Below are 24,954 nucleotides of genomic sequence, written 5' to 3'. Positions count from 1 at the left end.
TAGCGGGCCAATGAAACACGTGGTGTGGCAGCTGAGCCGGGAGCCCTGGACGGTTGCCTGACGAGGCCAGGTCCATCCGACCGGACTGTCTGTCAGTCACCTCCTGGATAATCCAAAGTTCTACATACGACAGGTCGTCCCTAACCACAATATACGGATGAGCACGGCTCTGCACGATCAATTGTGCCCCCATCCCCTTTTCTACACACAAAAAGGTAATATTCCCGTATGCCTGCGGATTTTTCGGTTCTATAAACCCCACCAGTTTTTGTGCATTCCTTTCGCAGCTACTAACAGCCCAACCTTCCATGAACAGGCAAGGACACGACACCGTTCCCGGAGTATCAGAAGCAAATCGAGCATTATTCGTACTGGACGCTCCTTTCGTAGCTCAAACCACACCCACGCTGTTATTTTCCAAGTTACAGTTCAAGCACTACTCGACTAGAGTATTGATGAACGTGCTGGAGAATACATGACGAAGATGGCGGCCGCAAATAACATGCACAATCTCACTACACTCATTAAGAGGTAAAACTAGCCCATGTGTAGTCTTGCATCCACGGTAGCATCATGTTGGATTGCTGAAACATTGGCAGACTCGAAGCTGCGACCTCGCGCCTCGAAGACATTGCGACTTCAACCGAACTTCCCAAAGATGTTCCCGCCCTGAAGCAGGCCATTGCCTCCCCGGCAGTCGAGTCGCAGGCGCCTACACCCCCCCAGACGGCTGCAGCTTCCGCCAAGACTACCTCAAAACAATCTGAGGACCCTGTCCCGGAATCAATAGAAGAGTTCGAACAATTCATAAGCTCGTCCGTGGGCAAATATGTCAAGATCAGCAATGAACTGGGTGGTGTAGTTGCTAAGCAGGTCCGAGCCATTATTGAATGGGCAAAGCTAACGGCTGTTGTTGATCAGATGCTAATGTCAATACCTTTGTACAGGCTGTCGAGGTGCTTAAGGGATTCCAAGAACAGAGAAAGTTTTTGCTGATTACGACCAAAGCCACAAAACCCGACGCATCGACATACCAGGTCATTCTCAAACCAATAAATGATGCGTTAATGGCCGTAACCGAGCTGAAAGAGTCGAACCGACCCGATCCCATGTATACTAACCTGAGTGCTGTCGCTGATGGCATCATGATGCTTGCTTGGATTACACTGGATAGCCGCCCCCACAAGCATGTGGAGGAGAGTTTGAGCTCAGCCCAGTTTTTTGGAAATCGGGTGCTTAAAGAACAGAAAGACAAGTAAGCGAAGACCTTCGTATCCTTGTTATTTGCACTGGCTGAGCAGAATCCAGAGATCCAAAACAGGTCGAATGGGTACAGTCATTTTACCAAATCTTCAGCGACCTCGCCGAATATGTTAAGCAAAATTTCCCGTCGGGAGTCACTTGGAATGCCAAAGGCGAACCAGCCGGGGACGTAGCCAAGTCGTTCCTGCAGACGGCCACGGCACTAGGCACATCAGATGCTGGAGGCGCATCGGCGCCGCCTCCTCCGCCACCGCCTCCTGGACCAGCTCCTGTGCTTGATATCAAAGCTGAACCCGTCCCTGCGGCGCCTGCATCTTCTGGTGGGTTCGACGCTGTATTCTCTGAGCTGAACAAAGGCTCGGATGTTACAAAGGGACTCCGGAAGGTAGACAAATCGGAAATGACACACAAAAATCCTTCCCTGCGCGCCAGCAGTGCTGCAGACCGAAATGGCTCGTCTCGAGGCAAGAGTCCAGCCCCCGGCAAAAAGCCAAAGCCAGAAAGCATGCGCGTGAAGAAGCCTGCTAGGAAGGACTTGGAAGGAAATAAATGGACAATCGTAAGCGCTGTTCGATCCTTACGGAATATGCTTTATCTGACAATTACTAGGAAAACTACGACAAAGAGACCCAACCAATTGAAATTGAAACTAGCTTGACCCAGTCTGTATTGATCAGCAGGTGTAATAACACAACTGTAATGCTGAAGGGTAAAGCTAACCAAGTTACTGTGGAGAACTCAACCCGCCTTTCCCTCGTTGTTGACACCCTAGTTTCTACGGTGGATGTAGTAAAAGCTCAAAATTTTGCATTGCAGGTTGTTGGGACTCTCCCAACCGTTATGCTGGATCAAGTCGATGGCGGCCAGGTTTACTTGAGTAAAGAGAGTATTGGCACCAAGGTATTTACCAGCAAGTCGTCCGGAATTAATCTCAACATCCTGTCTGGCCCAGATGACGAATACAAAGAGGTGCCTCTCCCGTCTCAAATTTGTTCTTACTACAACGAAAATAAAGGTGACCTCATGAACGAGATTGTGGCCCATGCTGGTTAGACACACTTCACAGCCTATGAGTCATCAATGTCGGGGTTTATTTTAGACTATGTACTTGGGGAGAAGGCGCAAATTTTGCTGTGGTTGACAAAACTACTCACAAACGGGGAAACACTGGCAGGAGATGCAGAATCATTTGTATGTAAGCTTCATACCTAACAAGCCGCGCTAGTAGCCTCCTAGGTTTAAATTCACAAGTTTGCTACTCGTTCCCTAATGCCGATGCTCTTTACCAATTCTAGTGCAAATAGACAATGTATAGATGGGAACTACAATTCAAAACTCAGCAAATATTTCGGGGATCACCTTTGGCGGTCAGAGATGGGACCCCAGTTTTCTCCGTGATTGATTTTGACAGTGAGCCATTCCTACCTGCCTCTCCGTGTCTCAACCCAAGCAGCAAGCGTGATCATATCGCGAAAAGCCCCTCGTTGATATCGCTCATATCTTACAATTTGGCCTTCGGCGAGGCTACCGTTGGCATCAATAGGTCACGCATTTCCCCAGCGGCCTCGTTTAGATAGTAACTCATGCGGTCGCTTCCAAGGCTCTTTGATACGACATTGAAATTAATGCTAGACAGGGATCAGCAAGAGACACTCTCATAGATGAAAATCACACTCACCTGTTCTCATTGATCATGTAGGCAATGCCAAATCCTTCGTCGATGACTTGACTCCAACCATAGCCGTTGAAGAATTCTGAGCTGAGTTGGGATGTTGACAGGTACCAAGAACTGGAGTAGCTGAAGGCGGGGTCTTTGTAGATGGCGGGAACCTCCTCATCCGGTGCCAAAAGTTTCTTTAGACCAAACAGATGTCTGTCCACGCCTTTGCCATCAGATGCGGCCGTGATATACTCAATGTGAGCGTCGATAGCCCTGCGAAACAAGTTTATTCGTGTTTGCTCATCTTGTGACGGGTCAGACATAGACTTGCACCACGCCACGGATTCATCTGAAACTGTCCGACAGGTTTCTGTTCGGCCAAGTTGGAAGCGACGGGTTGCTGCAGATTCATACGTTGGACGATTCTTGCCATACATCTTGAAGTAGGCCAATTGAATAATCATTTGGACATACGCATCAGGGGAGCATTTGAACTTCTTGATTAGACCTTTGCCGTAACCCTGGTATGCTTGTACGGCTAGTTGATGCTGATTGATGACGGTGTGGAAATCAGTGACGGCACGGTCAATTTCGGCTTGGATTGGTGCGGTAATGTCAAATTGGATAAGCTGCGGTTCAGGAAGATCGGAGCGGATAGAAGGGTCTGAGAAATCGATCTTGTTGCCGAAGATGAGATCATTGATGTAGTCATTAAGGCGGTGCGTTGGCGTGCCATCCATCATGGAGTGCTCACCCATGAACCCTGACGTTCCATTGTCGTTGACAATGAACTGCAAAGGCTTGTCATACCAGCGGTTTTCTCCATCACCATGCCAGTATTGATGGGCTCGCTCTTCCAGGGTAACGGGAGAAGCATCGTCCAGGCAAACAACGAATGAAGCCGAGTCAATGGAGCGGAGAGCTTCCTTGTTCTTGGCGCTTGTTTGCACCAGTAGGTCGCGAGCGTCGGCCCAAACGTCTCGATTCTCGGAGGTCAAGGCGCCAACAGCAGGTACTCGCTGCGCTGCTTGGTAGACTTTATGGAATTGCCTTTCTAGTTCTGCAGTATTGAGTTGTTTGCCACCAATTTCGTGGGAGATTAAGAAAAACTGATTCTTGCGAATGGCAATAATGTGCTTATTCTCGCTAGAAGAGAACTTGGCAGGATAGTCAGTAGGACGTGCAGCAATGCGGGTGGCATTGAACATCCATTTGTAACTATCCATACAAATTGGGAGTTTTTTCATATACTCTGGCTCAAGGGAGCCATTGTCAACAAGCTTCTTAAACTCCAAGACGGCCGAAGTGATGGCCGCCGCCCGCTTGGCTGGGTCTCGGCGCATGCGATCATCACGGTGAGAGTAGAAGTAGCTGACGTAGGGTACAACAGGATCGCGGTATGCTAGATAAGCAGCATCGTTCCACCACTCGTAGATCCAATTCTTAGTCGCTGGATCTTCACGCTTCGCAACGAGCTTGTCCTGGAGCTTATTGCCAATACCTCCAGGCTTGATGAAGTCCTCGACGGCAGCCTTACTATTCGAATACTCAGTGGCAGACAGTAGAGGGTGGAGGGATTTCAAGTATCGTTTCGCTGTCTCCTCAAGCGTGGGGACAGGCAACCGAGGCAAAGAGGCCTGAAAGCGCAACATTGCACCTTTGGACTTATCCTCCGAATAGCCTAGCAAGTTTCGCAGCTGTCAGTGTCAAAGTATCTCCTTTTGTACGTTTGGACATGGAATCTTGAAGGAAGTAAACTTGAGACAGAGAGGATATTAATTACCGGGAGGAAGAGAGCTGTTACTGCGTTTAGCTGAAGCCATGACGGGGATCTGCCGGAAAATGAAGTTAGCCTTTTGTCACCGGAACCAATTGCAGATTGCACCGGTGATGACGGACCGTTTGCAATGACAAGCGAGTTTGTCGGAAGCTGTTTCTCAGTGCGTGAGAGCGAGCGGCAGATGTCAACATGGCCGGCTACAAGCGGTCTGATGTCCACGCGACGAGGAAGGGTGGTTGTATTTAGGAAGGAAAGACGGGGTGGGATGGGGGCGGCGTTGACTTTCAGCAGCAACCGCGGCGCTTGAAAGACCAGTCGACCTCTCTTTGGCCTGCTAGGGTGACTTAAGTATTCTTTCTGTCCGGCCGCAACGGCTGGTTCTTGGTTTGCTGGTGCCGGAGACGAGAAGCTACGAGGGACTGGTGTGAGTGGATTGGCTTTCGAGCATGTGGTTCCCCGTTCAAATGCTCGCACAGGAGTTTGCTTGGTGTCATTTGGCCCGCCCGACCCCGGCCGGCTTCCATGTTGCCCCAGGATGGCGGCGTCGCCGCCCAATAGCGGGGCTTGTAGCAGCATAGCCGAGGTAAAACACCAGTTGACCTGCTGCGAATACCGCCGGGGACCGACGTTGGAGCCTTTTGAGAGGATACTTGAGAACGGTGCCCATAAAGTAGGAATCTAGTAGTTAACTACTCGGCAGCCGGCTGAACGGCAACCACAAGTGAACGCCACTCATATAAATTCTTATCCTCCGCCTCAGTGATAGAAGACATACTACATGTAGTCCATGCTACTTCCAACGGTGGACAGAACGACGCATATCCTCCGTCAAATTTCAAGAAACCTGTACTTACTACTTAGTATGTTTGACTTGGAAACACTGCCTTCTCTTGAGTGAGCAAGCGACAACTGTCTCAATATGGCTCCTGCACCAGCCTCCGTGTTCTTTTAGCGGAAAAAGAGAACGGAATTAAAGGGACAAAAACATATTATTATTTTTAGACTGGGAAACACGTCCAATTCAAAAACAAAAACAGTGGCGTCTCTTCCGACACCAAACTCCGTAACTAGTAGTACACCTCTGTTACATTAAAACGACGGCCAGATAACGCGCATGAAGTTCTGCGAGCCTGGACACAACACCTTGATTTATTCGAGAATTCCATTAAACCAGACGCCCGTACCGCATTCCATCCCCGTGCACCCGTAGTGGCGCATCATGTTCATCATTTATGCTTCGTAGCTTTTCATTTGTCCATTGCTACTCGGTGCTTGGACAGATGGCTCTCCAGTTACGGGTTGGAAACCCAACCTTTCTCCATCAGGTAGAAGAGCTTCTTGTGCCATGCGAATGCCTTGGTCGCCACCTATGCTAGTTGCTGTCTTCAAACTCTCCATGGCTCTGCCTACCCGGCGCTTGAAAGCCAACCTGTCCAAGAGCAATTGCTGTCGACCCCGTTCCAAATCACGCCTTTCTGCTCGAAGAATACCTTCAATCTCATTAAAGTATTTCAATTTTAGCTCCAGCTTTTGCAATGTTACGTTTGTAGCAGCGGAGACAAGTCGTGTCATCTCTCGTTCCTCATGGGAAGCAAATCCCGCTGCGCGAGCTCCAATGGACGCCAAAGGTATGGATGCAAGTGATCGGTTCTTCGTGGTGGTCGTGGTCACCTCATGACGCATATCCACATCCATCGACTCGCCTCCATGTTGTGCTTGGTCTTGTTCTTTGGACACACTAGATGCCTTCTCGCCACCATTGCTTGCACCATTGGACTCTTGATTGCGTTTACTGCCGTTCAATTGTTTTTGCAAACCTTTCTTCAACTCATCGGCTGACTTATTGGCAGCCGCGGCGGTGCTTGCAGGGTCCGCTAGACTTGCCAGAAATCCAATAACAGACATCACTGGATTGTCTACTTGGCTGAAGGGCAGATGACCGTGTTGTGCCCCGAGCATAGACAAGCCGGTAGGTGCACTGATAGGTAGCTCCGAATCTAAATACTTCTCTTCAATATCCAATTGTAAGAATTGGAGCACACATTCCTCCCGTGTCCTCGTACCAACGTGATCAGCAATCTCTCCCCAGTCGTCATCAAATCGTTCCAAGCCTTCGAGTAGACGAAGAATTTCGGCATCAGTCCAAGGCGCATCCCGATCCACGATAGATGTGTAAGTCGGATTCTCCGTCTTTGAATACATACTTGACGTATGATTCGCTGGTAGACGACCCTCTGTGAAGCAGTTGGGACAGAGGTCGTACTTGGCTTTAGAACTGGCGTCGGTTTGGTTGCTGTGATAATAAACCCGGGTGCAGTCGTTGCCACATTGGTGGCAGTTGACCTTGGTGATCGCAGACGCGGTTGCATCCTCTGTACCAGACACGCCGTTTGTAGTTGGTGTCTCTCCGTTTGCTTTGGTCTCAGTCTTGTTCACCGACAATCCCTTCGAATTAGCTTCATAGATATTGCGACCAATCTCAAGGTTGAGATCGCTTTTAGCCCCAGCATTCGAGGCTGACTTTTTATCAGTATCGACGTTCTTTTTCCCTTCCAGGACGATGGGATCGGCAGATGGCTGCCACGGTTGAAGACCGCGTGGTGTATCACATATAATCTTGAAATGACCTGTGAAGGGGGGACCAACATGCGATGGCCGTTGTTCGGCATCCACCTGTATCTCATTAGTCATCTTGTAGATCGGTCAAAGGAGAACTAAGACAACAATTGTTTTTGTACCTGATAATTAATCAAACCCCACTGTTCCAAAAAAGCATGAACCCTCATTATGGCGCAGACGTCACCAGCCAAGTTTCTGCGACAAGCTGTGACGGTTAGGTATTCTACTGGGTTCAGGCGGTACGTATTGATCATGAAATCGCGATAATCTTTGTAAACAGCGGGGGTTTTGCTTCTGTTTCGATTGTTGAAAAATTCGGCCATCGCCTTCCGTTCGATATCATGAACGCTGTTCATGTCGAACCATGTACTGTAGCTAGGCAGGACAATCGCATGAGCTTGAGAGACGAGGTGCTCGCGGGCCGCTGACTCGACGTTCTCTTTCGATTTGGTTTCTTGGTTATCAGTGGCACCGTCGCTCTCAGCACCAATTCCCTTGGAACCAGGAGCTGGCATGTCACCCATTTCCGTATCAGCGTTGGCCGCTGCGTCTGGTTGTAGCGCCTCAGTGCCTTCGGAAGCGGTGGCACCTGGCCCAGGAGTCGCGCTATCCTGCTTTATGTTTGCCTCGCTAGTCACGCCTTCCGACATTGGGACATCTTGAAGTCGCGTAATTAGCTTGGTGAACGTGAGAAGGTCGACGTGGTATCTCACCTTGACTATCACCTGGTATCGCTTCAGCTTGTAGCGGGGGTTGTGCCAATATTGGGTTGCCATCTGGGGATGCACCATTGGCTGGTGACCCATATGTTGTAGAATCTTCCATGATATTTACACAGTGGAAGACGGCTTGCGCGATGCGAAATGCTAAGCGGGTAAGGAGCAGCGAGGTGCAAAGAACGCGTCGCGCCACTCGCAAGTGCCTACTTAGCGCGGGATAATTGTCTAACCAACGATATAATATTCAGCAAGCAACGCGGTGCAGAAGATATCAGAATACGTAATATCTCTGTGATGACACGCCGCGTTCTGAGGAAAATTTGGCGCGACGACAAACAGGAGCATCCAACAACCTCTCGGAGGACACTTACCAAAGAGAATTTCGGCTAACCGTATTTGGACAACACATCACGTGATCAGAAATCATGTGATTTTGCGCACCCACTAGAGGGGAGCCCCTGTTGGCTCGGCGGGGAAGCTCGGGTGAAGGTCACGTGCTTGTGGCTTTCTCGGTCATGGCTCAGGCGGGCGTTAAGCCGATGCTCGGGCCGCGTTCACCCGGCTGCCTCAACTTGGACTTCTGGACATGACTACGAGCTTGCATCGCAGTTGACAAGCAGTGTAGTCTTCTTTCATTACTAAAATGTACGCCCTCGCGAGATGCTCTTTGCCTCGAAGAGCTGTCGGCCTCTTGTCCCCGGTGAATGCGGTTCACGGAACATTTACTAGAAGCCGGCTGTTGTCCACATTGGCGATTCTTGAACAACGCGATGGACAACTCAATCAAGGATCTCTGAATGCATTTGCTGCAGCCAAACAATTGGGAGGAACAGTCCATGGATTAGTTGCTGGTAGCAATGTGTCTGCTGCTGCCCAGGAGGCTGCCAAAGTTGAGGGAGTGGAGCAAATTATCAAGGTTGACAGCAGTGCGTACGAGAAGGCAAGTAAAGGCTCCAGTCTTCATTCAGTAACATAAATATCCATATTGACGGTTGAACAGGGCCTTCCCGAGACTTACGCTCCCTTGCTTGTGGAAAATATTAAAAAGGGAAAATACACCCACGTCGTTGCTGGACATACTGCCTTTGGGAAGAACCTCTTGCCGAGGGTGGCAGCTCTATTAGATTGCCAGCAAATCTCCGATATCACTGCCATAGAAAACGACAAGACCTTTGTGCGGCCGATATACGCTGGAAATGCTATCGCCACTGTTGAGTCTTCAGATTCTGTGAAGGTCATTACCATTCGAAGTACTGCCTTCGCGGCTGTGACTCCCGGCTCGGGGTCGGCTGCTGTTGTAGATGGCGTTGATCCCAAAGCTGATCCTTCGGCAGAATGGGTGTCGGAAGATTTGGCGAAGTCAGACAGACCAGATTTGGGCACGGCTTCAAAGGTGGTCTCCGGTGGTCGTGGCCTTAAGTCGAAGGACGATTTTGACAAAGTCATGTTACCTCTCGCTGATGCACTTGGTGCTGCGGTTGGTGCATCTCGTGCGGCCGTTGACAGTGGGTATGCGGACAACAGTCTTCAGGTCGGCCAGACGGGTAAGGTTGTAGCTCCGGAGCTGTACATGGCTGTTGGAATCTCTGGCGCAATTCAGCACTTGGCTGGTATGAAGGACAGCAAGGTAATTGCTGCAATTAACAAAGACGCCGACGCCCCCATATTTCAGGTTGCAGATGTTGGCCTGGTTGGTGATCTGTTTGAGAAAGTGCCGGAACTGACAGAGAAGTTGAAGAGTAGCTGAAAAAGTAAAGTGAGGTATAGTCACGAAACACTATTGTTACAAGTTTATATACCAGTGCGCTTGTCACTGAATGACAGCGAGCATATCTCGGGTGTTTGTAAACTTTTTTCGTTCCTTTCCAAGCTCCTTGCCGCCCTGTTTTTCGGCTCTGTCTATTTGCAACCATTGGTCCCACGACACTGAGCGTTCTGTATGTGAATCCTTGTCTTGCCGTACGCCATTCCAGCCCTGTGCAGCTGTATCCCCTTTTGGTCTTAAAAACTCTGCACCGGAAAGCCAATCCTGTATTATCGCCTCTCCAGTGATAAAGGCATCCTGCATGGTTGAAGCAATAACCCCCGTGGGACCCCTTTTGACCCACCCTGCACAATACACACCAGGAACTTGTCGGCAAGTGGAAGTCTGCTGGTCAATAGCCAACACCTGTGTTGCCCGACCGAGACCGTCGTTATTGACTACACCTCGAGACTCATCGAACTGAATTCCCATGGCAGTAAACTCAGGGAGGGCAACAGACTTGTATCCCACCGACCGAAAGACAACGTCAGAAGGCAGTTGCAATGTTTGGCCTGTTGCCATTGTCTTAGACAAAGGGTTAAACGCGTCAGTTAATTTCATGACGTTGAACTCGGTGCCTGCTACATCCTTTGGAGATTGGATGCCTCCCAAAAAACGATTAGGAGCCAGGCAGTTGTCAAGAGACCATGACTTAGGTGCACTCTCCACAAGAGCTTCTGATCCTTTCAAGATGACCTCCATCAAACGCTTGGATGCTCGTGGCAGCGATTTCAGATCAGCCGGGATCAAAGATCGATCGACAGGGTGAAATGCCACGCTAGGCAGTTTCATGAGCTCACGAACTTCTTTAATGGTAAAGGCGGCCTAGCGGGAGCCGTAGTCTATTAGCAATCTTGTCGTGAATGGGAAAAATATGATTCAAACCAACCTGCACTGGGCCCCTCCTACCAACAACATGCACTCTTTTTATCCTACTTTGAGACAGGATTGCAAGGGCATGTTCGGTGATATCGGTGTTTCTAAGGACATCTATATCTTCCAATAGAATCCTAGCCACATCGAGAGCAACATTGCCCTGGCCAATGATGACAGCCTCTTGCGCATTTACAAGTGCAGGATCGAGACTCGAACATTCAGGCAAGCCATTGTACCAGCCCACAAACTGACGTGCTGAATGAATGCCATTCAGAGTCGACTCCCCTGGAATTCCAAGTCTTTTATCTTGTGACGCTCCATATGCCAATAGTACGGCGTCATAGTGCTGCATCAACGATTTTAATTTCACAACTCCTTGCTCTTTAGCGCGGCTGCAAAGACCCACAGAGACATTCCCTATGAACCTGAACCTGGGGGATGATGCAACATCCTCAAACTTTTCTTGACAGTTCTACGTACGAGTTACTTATGTGGCTAGAAGAAAGACAAATCTGCCCAGAGACGCAGCCATACCTTTACCTCAGGATGATCAGGAGCAACACCATGGCGAACCAGACCAAATGGAACCGGCAGCGCCTCGTACATATCAACATGGGCATTTGGGAGTTTTGTCATGACCCTGTAAGCCGTATAGAAGCCAGCGGGACCAGATCCTACGACAGCCATGCGAAAAGGTGCTTCAGACGATCGGCTCGATCTTGCGGCTGCTGTGGAAAAAGTCCTCGGTGGCAAAGAGCCTAGCAACGGCCGGCATGTCGAGCGACAAAACATTGTCCTCGTAGAAGATCGATCAAATTGACAGAGTCAGAGGACAGAATAAAGAATAGAACAGAAAAGACGGAATTAGGGGGGAAAAAGGGGGAGAGGGTAGCAAAAGAGCGAACGATCATCGAAAGCCAACCAAGTAAGTGCTATTTTGAAGAGGTTCTGAGTCTCTACACCAAATGATGGCCGGTGGCCCAAGCGGTCTGGTAGGTAGGTTGCTGGTGGGTCGGAGGTCGTCGGCGATTGAGACGAGCCCGATGTTGCTGTGCCAACCAAGCTGGCCTTGCAGGAGTTCCAATCACAACCAGACATACCGTTTTGGAAGGATAATGCTACAGGTCGCCACAACGAAAGACATCTCCCATTGTCCTTGTGCTCCCGCATTCCAACTGTAGAGATTTGGTTTTGGGTTCGTTACTACTTTCGTTGGTAAATCGGGCTCGACACTATGGGTGGCTCACAGCCATTCATGTATAACGCTGACTGGCGAAATGACGCGCGGTTTCCCGCAACCACTTTCGATCCCAAGGCTGTGACGCGGGCCAGCTGGGAGCCAAGGCCTAGGAAACTGCCTCCAACAGGCCCTCTCATCTCATTCGACCGACACCCTGAGTATGTACTGATCAATCTCATGCAAAATGATGAACAGACGGGATAAGTCTCTTGCCACCCTGCTAATACATGCCAGTGCCCACATGGTCATTTCACACCGAAATAATCCATACTTGCCTCTTGGGCAGCGAATGAAGAAATGGATCAAGGGATTACGGAATGTTCAGCTTTCGATTCGTGTTTTGGAAATTAATGCAGCCATTGGTTCCCTCGTCCTACTCATTCTCATTATAAACATTGACGAGGCCACAGGGTGGATTATGAGAATTTCGGTACGTCGTATGCATCAGGACATTGAAGATAGAACGGAATTTGACAGGTCTTTTAGCCCGGTGTCGCCATCGCTCACTGTTCGTACGCAATATATCATCTATCTCGGAACGCCTCTGGTCGTACCCCAGGCTCTTCAGCTGCCTATCACGTCTTTGCTGCTACCTCTGATCTGGTCTTCATATCTTTGTATGCGTTCGGGGCGTTTTCTACCCACAAAAACGCGCAAACTTGGGCCACTAGGCTCAGTAGCCAAGAGATCATGAAGTACTTTGTGCCCGCAGTATACTATATGACGATTGGGGCAGGAGGCTTGCATTTCATATCACTCTCCATCTCTTTGTGGCTGGGAGTGATGTTCCGCAGAATTAGCCTAATGCCACCGGATATGAACCCGCTCGAGGATCATCTGACCGCGAGGCCATTCCATAAAAGGAGCAAGTCTTCCATTACGACCGGAAGCAGCTTAGACGGAGGAAACAGGCTTTCTATCACAGTAAGCTCGGACGGGGCGGCTTCAGAGCCGCGTGGGAATCAACGGCCAGCTGCTGTGCCATTTCTTCATACAAGGACGGGATCCAGCCACTCTATCTCGAATAGGGGCTCACAGGCCGATCTTCCAAACAGGATGTATCAACTTGCTCCCGGCAACCCTCCGCGAAATTCGCTTTATTCATCTTCTGAAAAACAATGTCCAGCGCCACGACCATCTCAGCTTGGCCGCTATTCCTTCATTCCTGCTTCAGATGCCCAGTCATTAAGAATGGGTTCGGCAAGTAGTAATCAAAACAATGGCCGACTTGGAAAGTGTACTGAGAGTTGGATGCCGACTGATTTTTTGATTTCGAGAACCGACCAACGCAATTGCAGTGTCACTGCCGTGCCAACTTCTAGTCGCGCAGTTCGGGATGGCAAATCATATGCTGCATTGGTTCAGGCATTTCATGAAGCCGATTCAGCAGAATCAGACCATGACGATGAAAACGACGCAACACATAAAAGTCCAGAATCGTTGGGCTGTCCTGAAACACACCCAAACCCTCTTGCGTCACATCCAATGTCTCTACATAAGAGCAATAATTTCATGGCCATAAGATCAAATCAAGACCGACAGAACTATCCACGTGAAGACCTAATATCGCTGTCAGAATTAAGAAGCAATTTGAGGAAGGTAAGCAATAGCAAAGACATTGCGGACCGAGAACCCGGAGTGGGAAGGCCATGGAAACGCCAACGAGACAGCTCCATTCAGCTAGATGACGGATTTTACTCCAAGCCGTATGGCCAGTTAAGAAGTTCAACTCCCCCAGTCACTATCGGAAGTGACCGAAAGTTGTCTTCTGGGGTTGATTACGGGTTAAGGTACAGCGGTGGGATGTCAGGAAGGCGTAATGTGAGCGGCAAAGTTGCCGAAGAAGGTCGAGGGTTGAGGTAAGCTGGAGGCACAGGACTGGAAAGCTCCACAGAGGTCAAAAGGAGTAATAAGAGCTCATTGCAGCACGATCCCTCATCCTGGGAATTATATGGCGTACGTACACAAGAACTTTACACTGCAAGGCTGGGTTAATGCTTGGGGGATGGGATGTGGCGTAGGCTGGAAATTACGCATTCAATTCTTTGGAACACAATTCGTTCTTTTATTACTGAGGAGAACACTGAATGGAGACCGCTGCTACCAGTCAATAATCCATACTGTATGCGAGCCATGATTCTGCTGTAGAATTACCATGCAAATCGGCCACCCACTTTGCCTTGTCCCAGGCCAGCAGAGAGCAAAGATGACGCATTGTTGGCCGCCCATGCGGGCAATTCCACGGCTTATCTAGTTCACCCATATGCCTTAACAGCAGGTACATTTGGTTTGCAGTTAAGGGTTTACCGATCATGATACTGCTCCGACATGCCCTCATTGCGAACATTTTACGCACTCTGGATGGCCTGGGGATGTGCCGTGAACCAGATGACTCCTCAGCAAGCAACGCGATCAGTTCCTCCAAATCGTTAAGTGTAAAGGTCACTTCACGACTCAAGGGTAATGCCAAGAGCTGGCAACGCGCCCCAACTGGCGAGCCTCCTGTGGAATCCACCTGGATTTTGAAACCATTGGCTTCTAAGGCTGGTAGGTTCCCAAGAACAATTTCTTCCTCCAGGGCCGTTAGCTGGAGTGATTTGGGGTAGACAAGTCGCTGTGACTGAATCACAGTATTCGCTTGTAGTCGTTCAAAATTAAATTTTTCGTCTGAAGCATGTTGATCTATTATAAAGAGCTCATCCACGTCATCGGCCTCACGACATGTATGCCGGTGTGATTTGGGACGCACTGCGATGATGAACCCTAAATTAAATTGACCGACCACTCTCATCTTCGAAAAGTCATCTTTTGCTATAATAAGGGGGAGCTTTGATTCGGCGTCAGATGCAGTGATGTCTGCTACCCCCTCCTCAACTGGACCTGCAATGTTTTGGACCGAGTATGCCAACCATGAGCTGGAAAGGGACGCTAGTGTGGCTTCAGTTGCTCGTATTATCTGTGAATATTGAGCTGTTCCAAACTTCTTGCGTAGACCATCTCCCAGAGCTCTGTTTCTACGACTCGCCGAACTATTCGCATGAGGTCTTCCGTTAGTATCTCCTTGCGCAACATTATCTAGATCGTTCGAGTCAGAAACGGATCGGCGAATGTGCTTGTCTTCCTCAATTTGCGGTTCGTTAGGACGCGGCGTCACCAATCTAGTCCCGCCTAAGTTCTCCGTATTATGTTTTGCCATTCCCTTGGGATGAAGCGTCAATGCTTCCGACAGCTGGGTCTTCGTATAAGAGGAAGAAAACCGGTCGTCGAGGATAGTATCTTCAGGATTTTCGGGGTCAGATGAACAACTCGAACAGCTACACTGAGCGGTTCTACCTTTAAATTCGCCGAAACCGCAAACTTTTCCAGTGTGTCCTGAATTGGGGAGGTGAGAATAATGCGAGTCTCCTAATGTTTGCGGTACAGCTCCCTTGTGTGGCTGCTTCTTCTGGCTAAGAAGTACAGTATCGCCATGTCCAATTGTTTGAACGAAAGACGTTGATGGTACACTAGAGATGGCATTCCAAGATAGCGCTGTTGGACTTCTCGAATCTGATAAGGCTTCAACAGGCTTGTGGGAATTGGTTCCGTGGTCCACAACTGTTGCATTCCTTGGTGCCGTATCAGCAATAGGATCCACGCCCCTCAACGATTCGCTTTGTGAGGTCTGTTCTGTATCTGAGTCGGTTAATGCTGTCGTCCGACTTGAGGCAAATAAACTCAAGCTAGGCCGGCGCCGTTTGACATGTGTATTTTGGCTAGTACAGTTTGAATTCGGTGGTCGGTTTGCATCACACCCAAACCACTTGGTGAGCGATTCTGGTGCGATTCTGGCCCCTTCTCTTCCTCCTGAGGCGATCTTGTCTTCCTGCCTTGTCATTTTCGATGAATTCCCCTTTACAAAGCCAGTGTTAAATGGAGACTCACCATCTGATTCACTATGTGAAGCAGCGGAGAGCTCGGATTCGGAAGCATGAGGAGAGTTTTCTCTAATCAGAGATATTGACCGCCTATTAGCATCGACGGAAGCTGGACAGCCTGGGGTCTCTGTAGTGAGGACCTGAGTTGTAGGCAATTGATAGTCATGGCTGTCGAACAATCTGACCAAAGATGAACGAAGACGATCGAGCAACAAGCTTTGGTCATGAAGAAGAATGCTCCGTTTGTCAGGACTGACGTTCACATCATACATATTTGTGTCGAGTTGAACATTGGCGAATATGAATGGCGATTGAGAGATGTTGTAAGCCTTATAAACTTCGTTGAATGTCTTAGCAAATTGTGGCAGCCCACATGGTCTTCCATTAACGAAAAACATCTGCCGATCTGGGGCTTGCCTGCCATCTCCCTGAACCGGACGCGAAACATGGCCAAGGACGCGCACCTGCTTAGACTCTCGATCAGTCCGAAGGACCCCTTGTAAGCCCGGGCCGGCATTTGTTGGATGCATTTCTAGCAGAAGATCGAGGGAAACCAGGGTAGACATTGCTTTGGAGCCGAATATATTAATAATATTCTCGCGAGTGGTGGGGTTACTCTTGGTGGAAAATAGGACGATGCGCTTCCCCTTTGTTGGCTGCTGTGATACAGTAAATTTGAGATTGGTCTGGATGCAAGCATATTGGTTAAGCAAGGCAATGACCTTATGCCATTCTCTTTTTATATTGCGCTCTAGCTCCCGGCGACGCACTGGCAAATTATGGAACAACTTTTCAACCGATACTGTAGTTCCTCTCTGGGATGCCACCATTGTTGTGCTTGCGAGTTTGCCCGATATTTCGAAGCCAAGTTTGCAGCCCCTGGGAACCTCAGATTCAAGGCAAGTGATGATGGTTACAGAAGATAGAGCACATAAAGATGCTAGAGCTTCCCCTCGGAATCCAAAAGTCCTCAAGGAGGCGATATCGGAGTATGACGACAGTTTCGAAGTATGGTGCTTCAAGGCAATGGAAGGATAGTTGGCAGGGCATATGCCCGAGCCATTGTCTTGAACTTCAACCAAGTCCAGACCTTGATTTTTGAAGCGCACATCTGAAGTTTTGAAATCTCTAGGTCAGCATAGCGCCGCTGTATATTTACCTATTGTATTGGGGTTACATGACGAAGGATGGATTCGTTTAGAAGTGCGGGTGGCCGCCATATAGCAACATGCATACCTATAATGTTGGCACCGGCGTCAATGCTGTTCTCTACTAGCTCCTTTACGACAGAACATAGGTCTACAATGACCTGACCAGACTGTATCAAATGGATCTAAAGAGGTGGCGATGAGGAAAAGTCAGTCTCTCGTCGTTGGACCTCCCAAAAGGAAGAAGAAGAGAAGAGAAGAAAAGAGGGAGGAAAAGAAAAGAAAAAGAGGGAGGAAAAGAAAAGAAAAAGAGGGAGGAAAATAGATCCCTCGGCATGGGTTCCGAGCTGCTTACACTTCGTCCTTCGATAGGTTTGATTGTAGCTGCCATTGCTCACAAGCTTTCCGAGCCTGACAGGATCTTGGTTGAATGTGAAAATGAAAGCGCCATAGAGCTTCGAGCTTCTGCACTTTCGTAGAACTGAATTAAACACAGGAAAATAATGAAAATGAAAATGAGAAGGCCTGGTGTTGTTCGTGATGCCGAAAATGCATGAAGCATTGACGAAGGCGGTTGTGTTGCACTGGTGGCACCCAGGCACGGAGGCGACGTCAGGATTGATGGTCGTTGTTGACGTGTCTGGCTTGAGCACGCGTTGGCTCTCAATAGGCGGGATATGCATTTGCTGACACCTCGGCGCTCCACAAAATCCAAACCAAGCGGTGCGTAGCATGTTTGGCAGGCTCCTTGAGAGAATCAATGGCGTCTACGGAGTATGCTCCATCACAACTTGCCTACTTAGTACTTAAGTACCTACCTACCTAGGAGGCGCAAGGGTGTCTTGGCGACTGCTACTAACCTCATAAGCCATAACAAACAGCTCGTTAAATATTTTATTTAATATTTTACACCAGACTTTCACTTGTGATACTTTGAGACCTGTCTTATGAAAGCTGTACTGTCACCAGAACCAGAGGCCGCGCACGTGGGTACCTAACCTAGTAGTGGTCTTGTAAGGAGAACACACCCACCAGACCTTAGTGCCCAGGTCCATGTCTGGTCGAGTCCGAGACTGGTCTGTTCTGGCTCAGGATCAACTAGGTCTGATCCACCAAACTCTGCGCAGCCCGCCCTGTAATATTACTCCGTACGTGACTGCACTTTCAGCTTGCTCTTCGCCCTCCATCCGCCGTGTGCAGCTCTCCCGTCACTAATTCACCCAGAGTCCATCCAACCCACACACGTTACGAGGCTTGGCTCAAGGACGGCATGCCTCGCCATCCCTTTCACTACCGCGACGACGACCACAGTAACAATACTCCTCTGTATACTCGTCGTTCGCTTTTGTAATATTACAGCTCGCACTACTCTCGTTATCAGTCTCCGGCACCATTAGCTCTGTCTGCTCTGCCGCTAAGTTGGGCATTTTGCCCAAGCTGCCGTTCATTTCGTGCAACCCTCGCGCACCCTTTCCCGATTGCCGCTCGTTCTTCTCTCAGCGCCCGCGCCTCATCAGAGATCACCTCCATGACCAACCGCTCTCCCGATCCGACCGACGATGGTGACGGACAGTTTTGCAATCCCGATGTAGCCGATACCGAAGCCATGGCCTGCCGCCAGCAATCAAGATCACGTTCAGCCAGCAGGACAGGCAATGACCCAAGTGAGTTATATTGGAAGCGCAGCAGTACCCGTAACGGACATGCGAAGATGCCCTCACCAGTCACGCCGCCAAGCCTGTCACGCCCGTTTACGCCGGCTGGTACGACCATGGCTCTACGGAAGTCATCGCCTGGGCTGTCGGGACCTAAAGGAAGTCGACGCAACGGCACTGTCTCCATTCTTGTTCTTTTTACGGCTGGTATTGGCATCATACTCCTGGCCGCTATATTGAAGTCTCTCATTAGCTATCAAATTGAGCCCAAGGGATGCCGCATGTCCTATATGCGACCTTCTTATATTCATTTTACCGATTTCGATACGGAACATACTCGTTTTGCGACTAAATACTCCTTGTTTCTTTACCGCGAACAAGGCGTAGACGATGAAGCCAAGGTAAGGGATACAAAGAAATTTGCAGTTGATGGAGTCAAATGCCCATGGTACCGATAGGGCTTGATGTGTTAACCGTTCATAATGTAGCTACGCGGCATACCGGTACTCTTTATACCCGGCAATGCCGGTAGTTACAAACAGGTTCGGCCAATTGCAGCAGAAGCAGCTACGTACTTCTATGATACCCTACAACACGACGGAGGCTCGGTAGATTCGGGAGTGCGAAATTTGGACTTCTTCACCGTCGATTTCAATGAAGATATTACCGCCTTCCATGGCCAGACCTTACTTGACCAGGCGGAGTATCTCAATGAAGCAATCCGATACATTCTGTCTCTCTATTCAGATCCTCAGCGAGCCACGCGTGACTCCCACCTACCCGATCCAACTTCAGTCGTGATTCTCGGTCACTCGATGGGTGGTGTGGTTGCTCGTGCAATGCTCGTGCAGTCAAACTACCAAGCTCATTCCATCAACACAATAATCACCATGTCTGCTCCTCATTCCCGGCCACCAGTTACCTTCGATGGTCAAATTGTGCAAATTTACGATGAGATCAATGCCTACTGGAGAAACGCATACGCACAGAAATGGGCCAATAATAATCCGTTGTGGCATGTCACCCTTATTTCTATTGCAGGCGGAACTTTGGACACTGTTGTACCTTCGGACTATGCAAGCGTGGAGCCTCTGGTTCCGGAAACTCACGGGTTCACTGTCTTTACCACTGGAATCCCGACTGTCTGGACGAGTATGGATCATCAAGCCATTCTTTGGTGCGACCAATTCCGCAAAGTTGTAGCCAAAGCGTTATATGATGTTGTCGATTCAAATCGCGCCTCACAGACCAAACCCCGAGCCCAGAGAATGCGACTTTTCAGACGACGATTCTTATCCGGCCTAGAAGCGGCTACAGAAAAAACGATAGCCTGGAAGGATGAAATCGTCCAGCTTACCCTAAACGATGAGTCAAGTCGCATTGTCCCGGTGGGCGATCGTTTGATTCTGGACCGCCTAGGAAACCAACGTGACCCAGTAGTTCATCTCCTGCCTATTCCTCCCCAGGAGACGTCCGTTTCTAAACGCTTTTCGCTATTAACAGACTCTTCACTAGTGGATGCAAAGGAGAACGGGCCGCTTGAAGTGCTTGTCTGTACTGTTTCTGCCGGGGAGGTTGACTCAGCTACTATACACAACTCATATCCAGCGACTATACCGGGAGGTAGCCAGGCAAGACTGGCTTGCAAGAGCACATCCTCCGATGTCATTCTCCTACCAGCTTCCACAGCATCGACTCAGCATCCATTCTATCTCGAAGGGGAAAACCCAATCCGCCCGTTTTCGTACCTTCAGTACGATTTAGAGGACTTGTCGGAATATAATTTTATCGCTGTCGTGGATAGAGCCACCTCACAAACAGCAGGTTTTGTCATCAGTGAATTCAGCGACCGGGACGGTATCCAGAGAGGATTTCCAACCAGCTTTTCGCACATCGCATTGTTTGGCCTGTCATTCTCCTTATCACCGGATCGACCAGTGGCAGCTGAAGTCCAATTTCCGGCCTTGACCTCAAGTCTCCTCGCATTCCACTTGGACCTGTCCCAGCAGCAATGCCAGAGTACGCGCCACCTCTTCGCGCCAATGGTCAGGCAGTATTTGGACAAGCCTTATGAATCAAAGTACTTCGTGAATGCAAAACGTGCACATATTAGTTTGCATGGAATTGCGCCCTTTGTACCTCCACCGCTGGAACCCAAAAGTACTAACAGCGGTCTGGGGTTTCAAATCTGGGCAGACCCGTCATGCAGTATACTAGAGGCCAAGCTGCGGATTGATCTGCCAGGAAGTCTGGGGAAACTGTATATGCGTTACAGGACAGTTTTTGCAGCATTTCCGCTGCTCATTGTGACCCTGGTTCTGAGGAAGCAATTTCGTGTCTATGATCAAACAGGTATCTTCATTCCATTTTCGGAAGCATTGGATCTCTCTCTCCGACGATCAGTCCCTCTGCTTCTCGTCTCTTTGACTCTTCTTGCAGTCTCACCGGAAGGCACTTCGAGGGCCATTCCCAACCTGATATGGAGCAAGCGACACTTGAATGCATTTCATAGGAACGAGCTTCTCATAGGCACCGAAAATCCTTCTTTTTGCCTGCTTGTCCCCCTCATCGGACTTGTCTGCATCGGGGTATGTGCTGTATTACACTACGTCGTGCTCGCTCTCACACGGTCACTTGGCATCTTATACGCCTTGTTCAGCAATGCTCCTTCGACAGAAACAGCCAGCCACAAAAGAATTGCCTCGCAGGCCCTGGTGCCCTCAACACCGAGACGGCGAATGGTTTCTACGGTTGTTCTCCTATTCCTTGTCTCAACTTTCATCCCTTACCAGTTTGCATATCTTGTTGCGTGCCTTGTTCAGTTGTTCACAACTGTTCGCGCCCATCAGATTTCAAACATAGCTGATTCAACGTCGAATGCGAATTACTACCGCTATGTACACTCCATACTGCTCCTGATGATGTGGGTCTTGCCAATCAACCTACCAATTCTCGCCGTTTGGATACGAAATCTTGCGGTGCATTGGCTCACGCCCTTCTCCTCACACCACAATGTCCTGTCCATCATGCCTTTCATTTTGCTGGTAGAAAACTTGACCACTGGAAGAATGGTACCGCAGGTTACAAGCCGGTTGCGGCATGTAACGAGTGTACTTCTGTTCGGCACCGCATTTTGCGCTGCAGTGTATGGAGTTTCTCACGCGTACATGCTACACTACTTGGTTAATATCATTGCTGCATGGTTGGTTATTTTGCACTCTACAGCAGATTCTTGGTCTATTGCCGGATTTGGCGCAATGTTTGAAGGGAGCACGGACGAAAGCCAAAATCGAAGGAAGACCCCGTAAGCGTCAAGTTACGAATGCATCAGTTAGAGAGATTCGTTGCACTATCACAGTTTCTCGGCACTTTTGTTCGGCGAAATCGAGTGTAGAGTTGAACCCGAACTTGGATATCTAGTCCTTCATGCATCTTACCCAATTCTTCATTGACAGCTAGGGCTTCGACGAGTTCTGCAACACCACGACACATTGAAGCAACCATTTGGCCTTAATTACTAATTTAGTTACCCGATGTTCCGACCTCTTACTGCTCTTCCTGCTTTCCTTCTGCAAACTATCAGCATATTCTCGGAAGAGTAACTACGGGCGGGCACTGGAGAAACTTTCCCTTTGCTGCTACGACTACACACAAAGGTCTCTGTTTTTATCTACATTACGCATTGCTAGGCGTTTTCCCCGGGTACATTGGAGCAATGAATTCATATTTCTGTCGCCTGTAAGGTTATCGGGTTGGATACCAGGTGATAACTTTTGTCGGTAATTGTCTCTAGGTAGCTGGCAGTAGAGACATAAATAATGAATTGTATAAATCCTTGAAGCATGTATCATCAAATTGTACCAAATTTTCAGTTCCCACATGCAGACATCCTCTCTAAAGAGAAATCAAAGTACTAACTTCAATCCTCTGTGTTGGTTTTTCTTTTTATACTAGCTAATTCGATGCGTTCATGTTGCACCGTCCGAAGAGTGAAGACAATCCCAAGGAGACAAGCAACCAGAGTCATCCAATATGCCGCACGATAGCATTCCAGGCCATCGTGACAAGAACGCTCTCCGCTGGGGTCGAAAACACTATGAGAATCCAACACTAAGCCGTAGAAAAGATTGAATATGTTTGAAGAAATGACCGGCGCCAGAGTCATGAAGCCCCAATTCTGGCTTAGACCACGAATCCCAAAAGCTTCGGTGACGAGAGACGGAAATACTCCAAAGAGGAATCCGTATCCAAGTCCAGACAGTCCTGACACGAAGCCTAGCAGGCGGGGATTTTCGATGTTCAATGCGCAAACTTGAGCCACGAGAAACACGATGGATGCCACAAAGAGACACCAGAGGCGGCTGGCATGAAGGGATTTAACCAAAAAATCTGACCCAACACCTGAAGCGAAATGAATCAGCAAATACTTCTTTACACAGAATTTTGTTCTCGACGAACTCGGGTGGAATAAGTGACCAGGGACGTGGCAGGAGGTTAGGGATGTGTAAGTGCTAGGTTAGGCAGTCGCTGAAAAAGGAGCAAAATAAGAGAGTACTTGAAGATTCCAGATTGATCACCAGCAGCATGGTTGGTTGGACAATGAGAATGACCCGCGCAATCATTTACGGGGACACTCACCACTAAGAAGCCGGCCCACAAAACTGCAGACGGACAATATAGACACATGCATTTGTTGGCGATGGACAAGGAAGTCTTCTGTCACTGATCCGTCGTACCGCTTCCATAACGCATTTACATCATTCCCGATATTGCTAGGAATAATCAGCCCAGAACAAGCATGTTGAAGGCCAAACCAAAACCCAAAGAAGGAGTGAGAAGACAGTGCAAGAAGGCAGAACAGTGAAACTTACTTAATGGTCATAAGGCCAACGCCTGACAGAATAGCCATGATGGTGAACAGGAGCCAAAAAGACTGATTGCGAAGGAGATTGAAGCCGCGTATATCTATTCGATGAGATCGATCCGTATCAACACTACTCGTCACTACATTTTCTACTAGCTCTGGGGTTGCCGACGACATCAAAGACGAGGTTTCGTCGACAGCATCTTCTTCAATATCATTATTGACAGGTTTGCTGCTCGAGCTAGGATTATTGGAAGGGGGAATTGGGCCAGCGAGCATGGGCGATGAGGCCAGGTTCGTGTTTGTGGAGTCTGTATCAGACGTACCAGGTTCTTCAGAATGGCGAATACCACGAGGAGGCCGAAGATGAGCGGACGAAGAGGACGAACGACGTCCCTCTTCATGGCAGATAACACGGTGGTTCGAGTGCGGATACACCTTCAAAAAGAAGAAGCCTATGAAAGTCAAGCCAACTGTTCCGAAAGAAAGAAGCTTAAGGAAGGCGCTGGGATCGCCAGGGAACAGAACGGATCCGAGAAATGAGAAGAAGAAGGCACTGAGGCCGAACGCCGCCAGCGGAAATGCTGTTGCCGTACCTCGGTGACCTGGCCAGTTGAGTGCCGACGTCTTGACAGCAGCGGCAAATGCCATACAACTACCAAGGCCAGTTAGGAAGGAGAAGAAGCAAAGAGCTGTGACGGATCCAGATGCTCTGTCGTAGGCCATGTGCAAGGGAAAGTATCCCGCAACAAGGAGAAAGGCACCAACGAGAACAAAAGGTCGAGGGCCACGTCTGTCGACAAGCATGCCTACGGGCACACCCAGCGAGTACATGCCTAGGTTCCCGAACTGGCCGATGAGATTGCTCTGAGTAGCTGATAACTTGAGCTTCTCGGCAAACTGCGGGGCCCATGCCGAATAGACGTACTATCAAGATGAGAGATAAGACGTGTCAGATCACGGTAGAATGAGAGAACAGAACATCAACCATTTTTCGCGGCGCGCTCGGTCGGCGTGACTACAACAGTAGCGAACATGCAGAAATGTCACTTGCGTTGGGAGAATATTCCAAAGATAAGGCAGATGCAGCACTTACGTTTGTTCCACAAGCCAGGGAGATGATTGTGGCAGCCACACTCGCAACCAAGCGAGCTCGCCGCATTTGTTGATTTTGTTGACCCATGGCTGGTAAGCAGCGGCGTGAGGGATCGCGAGCCGCGGTTCAGCCAGCTGAAATGAGAGGATCCAGACAGTGGTGTCGATATTTTCGAGGCAAGAACCTCTTAAATGCTAATAGGTAGATAACTAATTGGGCTATTATATGATTCCGTTCAGTTTGGATTATCCCCTAGACTGCAAGTCTGCGATAAGGCTCCAACGAAGTCACGGAACCCTCAGCAGCTAGGTGA

The 24,954-nt window shown here is 49.2% G+C and overlaps 9 protein-coding genes across 12 annotated transcripts; 4 read left to right on the top strand and 5 right to left on the bottom strand.

The window, feature by feature from the left end:
- The first annotated feature begins 112 nt into the window (after positions 1 to 112).
- On the top strand, positions 113 to 2,517 carry SRV2_1 (suppressor of rasval19). Of its 2 annotated transcripts, XM_007816038.2 has the most exons (6): positions 113 to 215; positions 317 to 531; positions 600 to 873; positions 948 to 1,255; positions 1,309 to 1,822; positions 1,873 to 2,517. In XM_007816038.2, the coding sequence occupies exons 2-6, from the start codon at positions 476 to 478 to the stop codon at positions 2,314 to 2,316; spliced, it is 1,596 nt and encodes a 531-aa protein (XP_007814229.2). In that variant the 5' UTR covers positions 113 to 215; positions 317 to 475; the 3' UTR covers positions 2,317 to 2,517. The 2 variants fall into 2 exon arrangements, with proteins under 2 accessions (XP_007814229.2, XP_065976614.1); XM_066118016.1 differs by having other exon boundaries at positions 600 to 1,255.
- On the bottom strand, positions 2,518 to 5,116 carry CAT2_1 (Carnitine O-acetyltransferase mitochondrial). Its single transcript, XM_007816039.2, has 4 exons — positions 4,823 to 5,116; positions 4,707 to 4,755; positions 2,942 to 4,604; positions 2,518 to 2,891 (listed from the first exon to the last, which is right to left on the bottom strand). The coding sequence occupies exons 1-4, from the start codon at positions 4,892 to 4,894 to the stop codon at positions 2,765 to 2,767; spliced, it is 1,911 nt and encodes a 636-aa protein (XP_007814230.2). The 5' UTR covers positions 4,895 to 5,116; the 3' UTR covers positions 2,518 to 2,764.
- Positions 5,117 to 5,406: 290 nt separating this feature from the next.
- Positions 5,407 to 8,363, bottom strand: ssr2_1 (SWI/SNF and RSC complex subunit Ssr2). The gene is made up of 3 exons (XM_066118015.1): positions 8,036 to 8,363; positions 7,442 to 7,980; positions 5,407 to 7,376 (listed from the first exon to the last, which is right to left on the bottom strand). Exons 1-3 carry the CDS (start codon positions 8,145 to 8,147, stop codon positions 5,934 to 5,936), a joined length of 2,094 nt encoding a protein of 697 aa, XP_065976613.1. The 5' UTR covers positions 8,148 to 8,363; the 3' UTR covers positions 5,407 to 5,933.
- Positions 8,364 to 8,519: 156 nt separating this feature from the next.
- Positions 8,520 to 11,696, bottom strand: ARH1_1 (NADPH-adrenodoxin reductase). The gene is made up of 3 exons (XM_066118013.1): positions 11,256 to 11,696; positions 10,735 to 11,193; positions 8,520 to 10,670 (listed from the first exon to the last, which is right to left on the bottom strand). The coding sequence occupies exons 1-3, from the start codon at positions 11,511 to 11,513 to the stop codon at positions 9,852 to 9,854; spliced, it is 1,536 nt and encodes a 511-aa protein (XP_065976611.1). The 5' UTR covers positions 11,514 to 11,696; the 3' UTR covers positions 8,520 to 9,851.
- On the top strand, positions 8,685 to 9,788 carry ETF1_1 (Electron transfer flavoprotein alpha-subunit; the record flags this gene model as incomplete). Its single annotated transcript, XM_066118014.1, has 2 exons — positions 8,685 to 8,981; positions 9,042 to 9,788. 2 exons carry the CDS (start codon positions 8,685 to 8,687, stop codon positions 9,786 to 9,788), a joined length of 1,044 nt encoding a protein of 347 aa, XP_065976612.1.
- A 140-nt stretch (positions 11,697 to 11,836) lies between the features above and the next one.
- Positions 11,837 to 14,060, top strand: J3458_004115 (uncharacterized protein). 2 transcript variants are annotated; one of them, XM_066118012.1, is made up of 3 exons: positions 11,837 to 12,119; positions 12,196 to 12,391; positions 12,448 to 14,060. In XM_066118012.1, exons 1-3 carry the CDS (start codon positions 11,956 to 11,958, stop codon positions 13,822 to 13,824), a joined length of 1,737 nt encoding a protein of 578 aa, XP_065976610.1. In that variant the 5' UTR covers positions 11,837 to 11,955; the 3' UTR covers positions 13,825 to 14,060. The 2 variants fall into 2 exon arrangements, with proteins under 2 accessions (XP_065976610.1, XP_065976609.1); XM_066118011.1 differs by lacking the exon at positions 11,837 to 12,119 and having other exon boundaries at positions 12,156 to 12,391.
- Positions 14,032 to 17,417, bottom strand: PMS1_1 (ATP-binding mismatch repair protein; the record flags this gene model as incomplete). The annotated part of the gene is made up of 3 exons (XM_007816043.2): positions 14,032 to 16,989; positions 17,115 to 17,211; positions 17,382 to 17,417. 3 exons carry the CDS (start codon positions 17,415 to 17,417, stop codon positions 14,069 to 14,071), a joined length of 3,054 nt encoding a protein of 1,017 aa, XP_007814234.2. The 3' UTR covers positions 14,032 to 14,068.
- A 776-nt stretch (positions 17,418 to 18,193) lies between these two features.
- Positions 18,194 to 22,737, top strand: BST1_1 (GPI inositol deacylase). The gene is made up of 2 exons (XM_007816044.2): positions 18,194 to 19,082; positions 19,170 to 22,737. Exons 1-2 carry the CDS (start codon positions 18,555 to 18,557, stop codon positions 21,987 to 21,989), a joined length of 3,348 nt encoding a protein of 1,115 aa, XP_007814235.2. The 5' UTR covers positions 18,194 to 18,554; the 3' UTR covers positions 21,990 to 22,737.
- J3458_004112 (uncharacterized protein) lies at positions 22,738 to 24,857 on the bottom strand. Of its 2 annotated transcripts, XM_007816045.2 has the most exons (3): positions 24,642 to 24,857; positions 23,553 to 24,472; positions 22,738 to 23,453 (listed from the first exon to the last, which is right to left on the bottom strand). In XM_007816045.2, exons 1-3 carry the CDS (start codon positions 24,726 to 24,728, stop codon positions 23,300 to 23,302), a joined length of 1,161 nt encoding a protein of 386 aa, XP_007814236.2. In that variant the 5' UTR covers positions 24,729 to 24,857; the 3' UTR covers positions 22,738 to 23,299. The 2 variants fall into 2 exon arrangements, with proteins under 2 accessions (XP_007814236.2, XP_065976608.1); XM_066118010.1 differs by having other exon boundaries at positions 23,553 to 24,857.
- Between the last annotated feature and the right edge of the window lie 97 nt (positions 24,858 to 24,954).

Source organism: Metarhizium acridum (assembly GCF_019434415.1).
Source record: "Metarhizium acridum strain ARSEF 324 chromosome Unknown scaffold_29, whole genome shotgun sequence".
NCBI lineage: Eukaryota > Fungi > Ascomycota > Sordariomycetes > Hypocreales > Clavicipitaceae > Metarhizium > Metarhizium acridum.
The sequence above is the reverse complement of the archived record's forward strand: the minus strand, read 5'-3'. Positions and strand labels throughout refer to the sequence as shown.

Excerpts from the sequence above, each read along its gene's own strand:
- SRV2_1 (XM_007816038.2), top strand. The coding sequence starts at position 476 with ATGACGAAGATGGCGGCCGCAAATAACATGCACAATCTCACTACACTC. Across the intron at positions 532-599 it reads CTCACTACACTCATTAAGAG|ACTCGAAGCTGCGACCTCGC; the intron begins GTAAAACTAGCC and ends AAACATTGGCAG. Across the intron at positions 1,823-1,872 it reads AAGGAAATAAATGGACAATC|GAAAACTACGACAAAGAGAC; the intron begins GTAAGCGCTGTT and ends GACAATTACTAG.
- BST1_1 (XM_007816044.2), top strand. The coding sequence starts at position 18,555 with ATGACCAACCGCTCTCCCGATCCGACCGACGATGGTGACGGACAGTTT. Across the intron at positions 19,083-19,169 it reads GCGTAGACGATGAAGCCAAG|CTACGCGGCATACCGGTACT; the intron begins GTAAGGGATACA and ends TTCATAATGTAG.
- ARH1_1 (XM_066118013.1), bottom strand. The coding sequence starts at position 11,513 with ATGTTTTGTCGCTCGACATGCCGGCCGTTGCTAGGCTCTTTGCCACCG. Across the intron at positions 11,194-11,255 it reads CTGATCATCCTGAGGTAAAG|AACTGTCAAGAAAAGTTTGA; the intron begins GTATGGCTGCGT and ends ACTCGTACGTAG. Across the intron at positions 10,671-10,734 it reads GTAGGAGGGGCCCAGTGCAG|GCCGCCTTTACCATTAAAGA; the intron begins GTTGGTTTGAAT and ends GGCTCCCGCTAG.
- CAT2_1 (XM_007816039.2), bottom strand. The coding sequence starts at position 4,894 with ATGTTGACATCTGCCGCTCGCTCTCACGCACTGAGAAACAGCTTCCGA. Across the intron at positions 4,756-4,822 it reads CTCGCTTGTCATTGCAAACG|ATCCCCGTCATGGCTTCAGC; the intron begins GTCCGTCATCAC and ends ATTTTCCGGCAG. Across the intron at positions 4,605-4,706 it reads TAACAGCTCTCTTCCTCCCG|GCTATTCGGAGGATAAGTCC; the intron begins GTAATTAATATC and ends GAAACTTGCTAG.
- ssr2_1 (XM_066118015.1), bottom strand. The coding sequence starts at position 8,147 with ATGGAAGATTCTACAACATATGGGTCACCAGCCAATGGTGCATCCCCA. Across the intron at positions 7,981-8,035 it reads GATACCAGGTGATAGTCAAG|ATGTCCCAATGTCGGAAGGC; the intron begins GTGAGATACCAC and ends CGCGACTTCAAG. Across the intron at positions 7,377-7,441 it reads GGGGTTTGATTAATTATCAG|GTGGATGCCGAACAACGGCC; the intron begins GTACAAAAACAA and ends AATGAGATACAG.
- J3458_004115 (XM_066118012.1), top strand. The coding sequence starts at position 11,956 with ATGGGTGGCTCACAGCCATTCATGTATAACGCTGACTGGCGAAATGAC. Across the intron at positions 12,120-12,195 it reads TCATTCGACCGACACCCTGA|TGCCCACATGGTCATTTCAC; the intron begins GTATGTACTGAT and ends AATACATGCCAG. Across the intron at positions 12,392-12,447 it reads GGTGGATTATGAGAATTTCG|CCCGGTGTCGCCATCGCTCA; the intron begins GTACGTCGTATG and ends CAGGTCTTTTAG.
- J3458_004112 (XM_007816045.2), bottom strand. The coding sequence starts at position 24,728 with ATGGGTCAACAAAATCAACAAATGCGGCGAGCTCGCTTGGTTGCGAGT. Across the intron at positions 24,473-24,641 it reads CCCTGGCTTGTGGAACAAAC|TACGTCTATTCGGCATGGGC; the intron begins GTAAGTGCTGCA and ends TCATCTTGATAG. Across the intron at positions 23,454-23,552 it reads GTTGGCCTTATGACCATTAA|CAATATCGGGAATGATGTAA; the intron begins GTAAGTTTCACT and ends GATTATTCCTAG.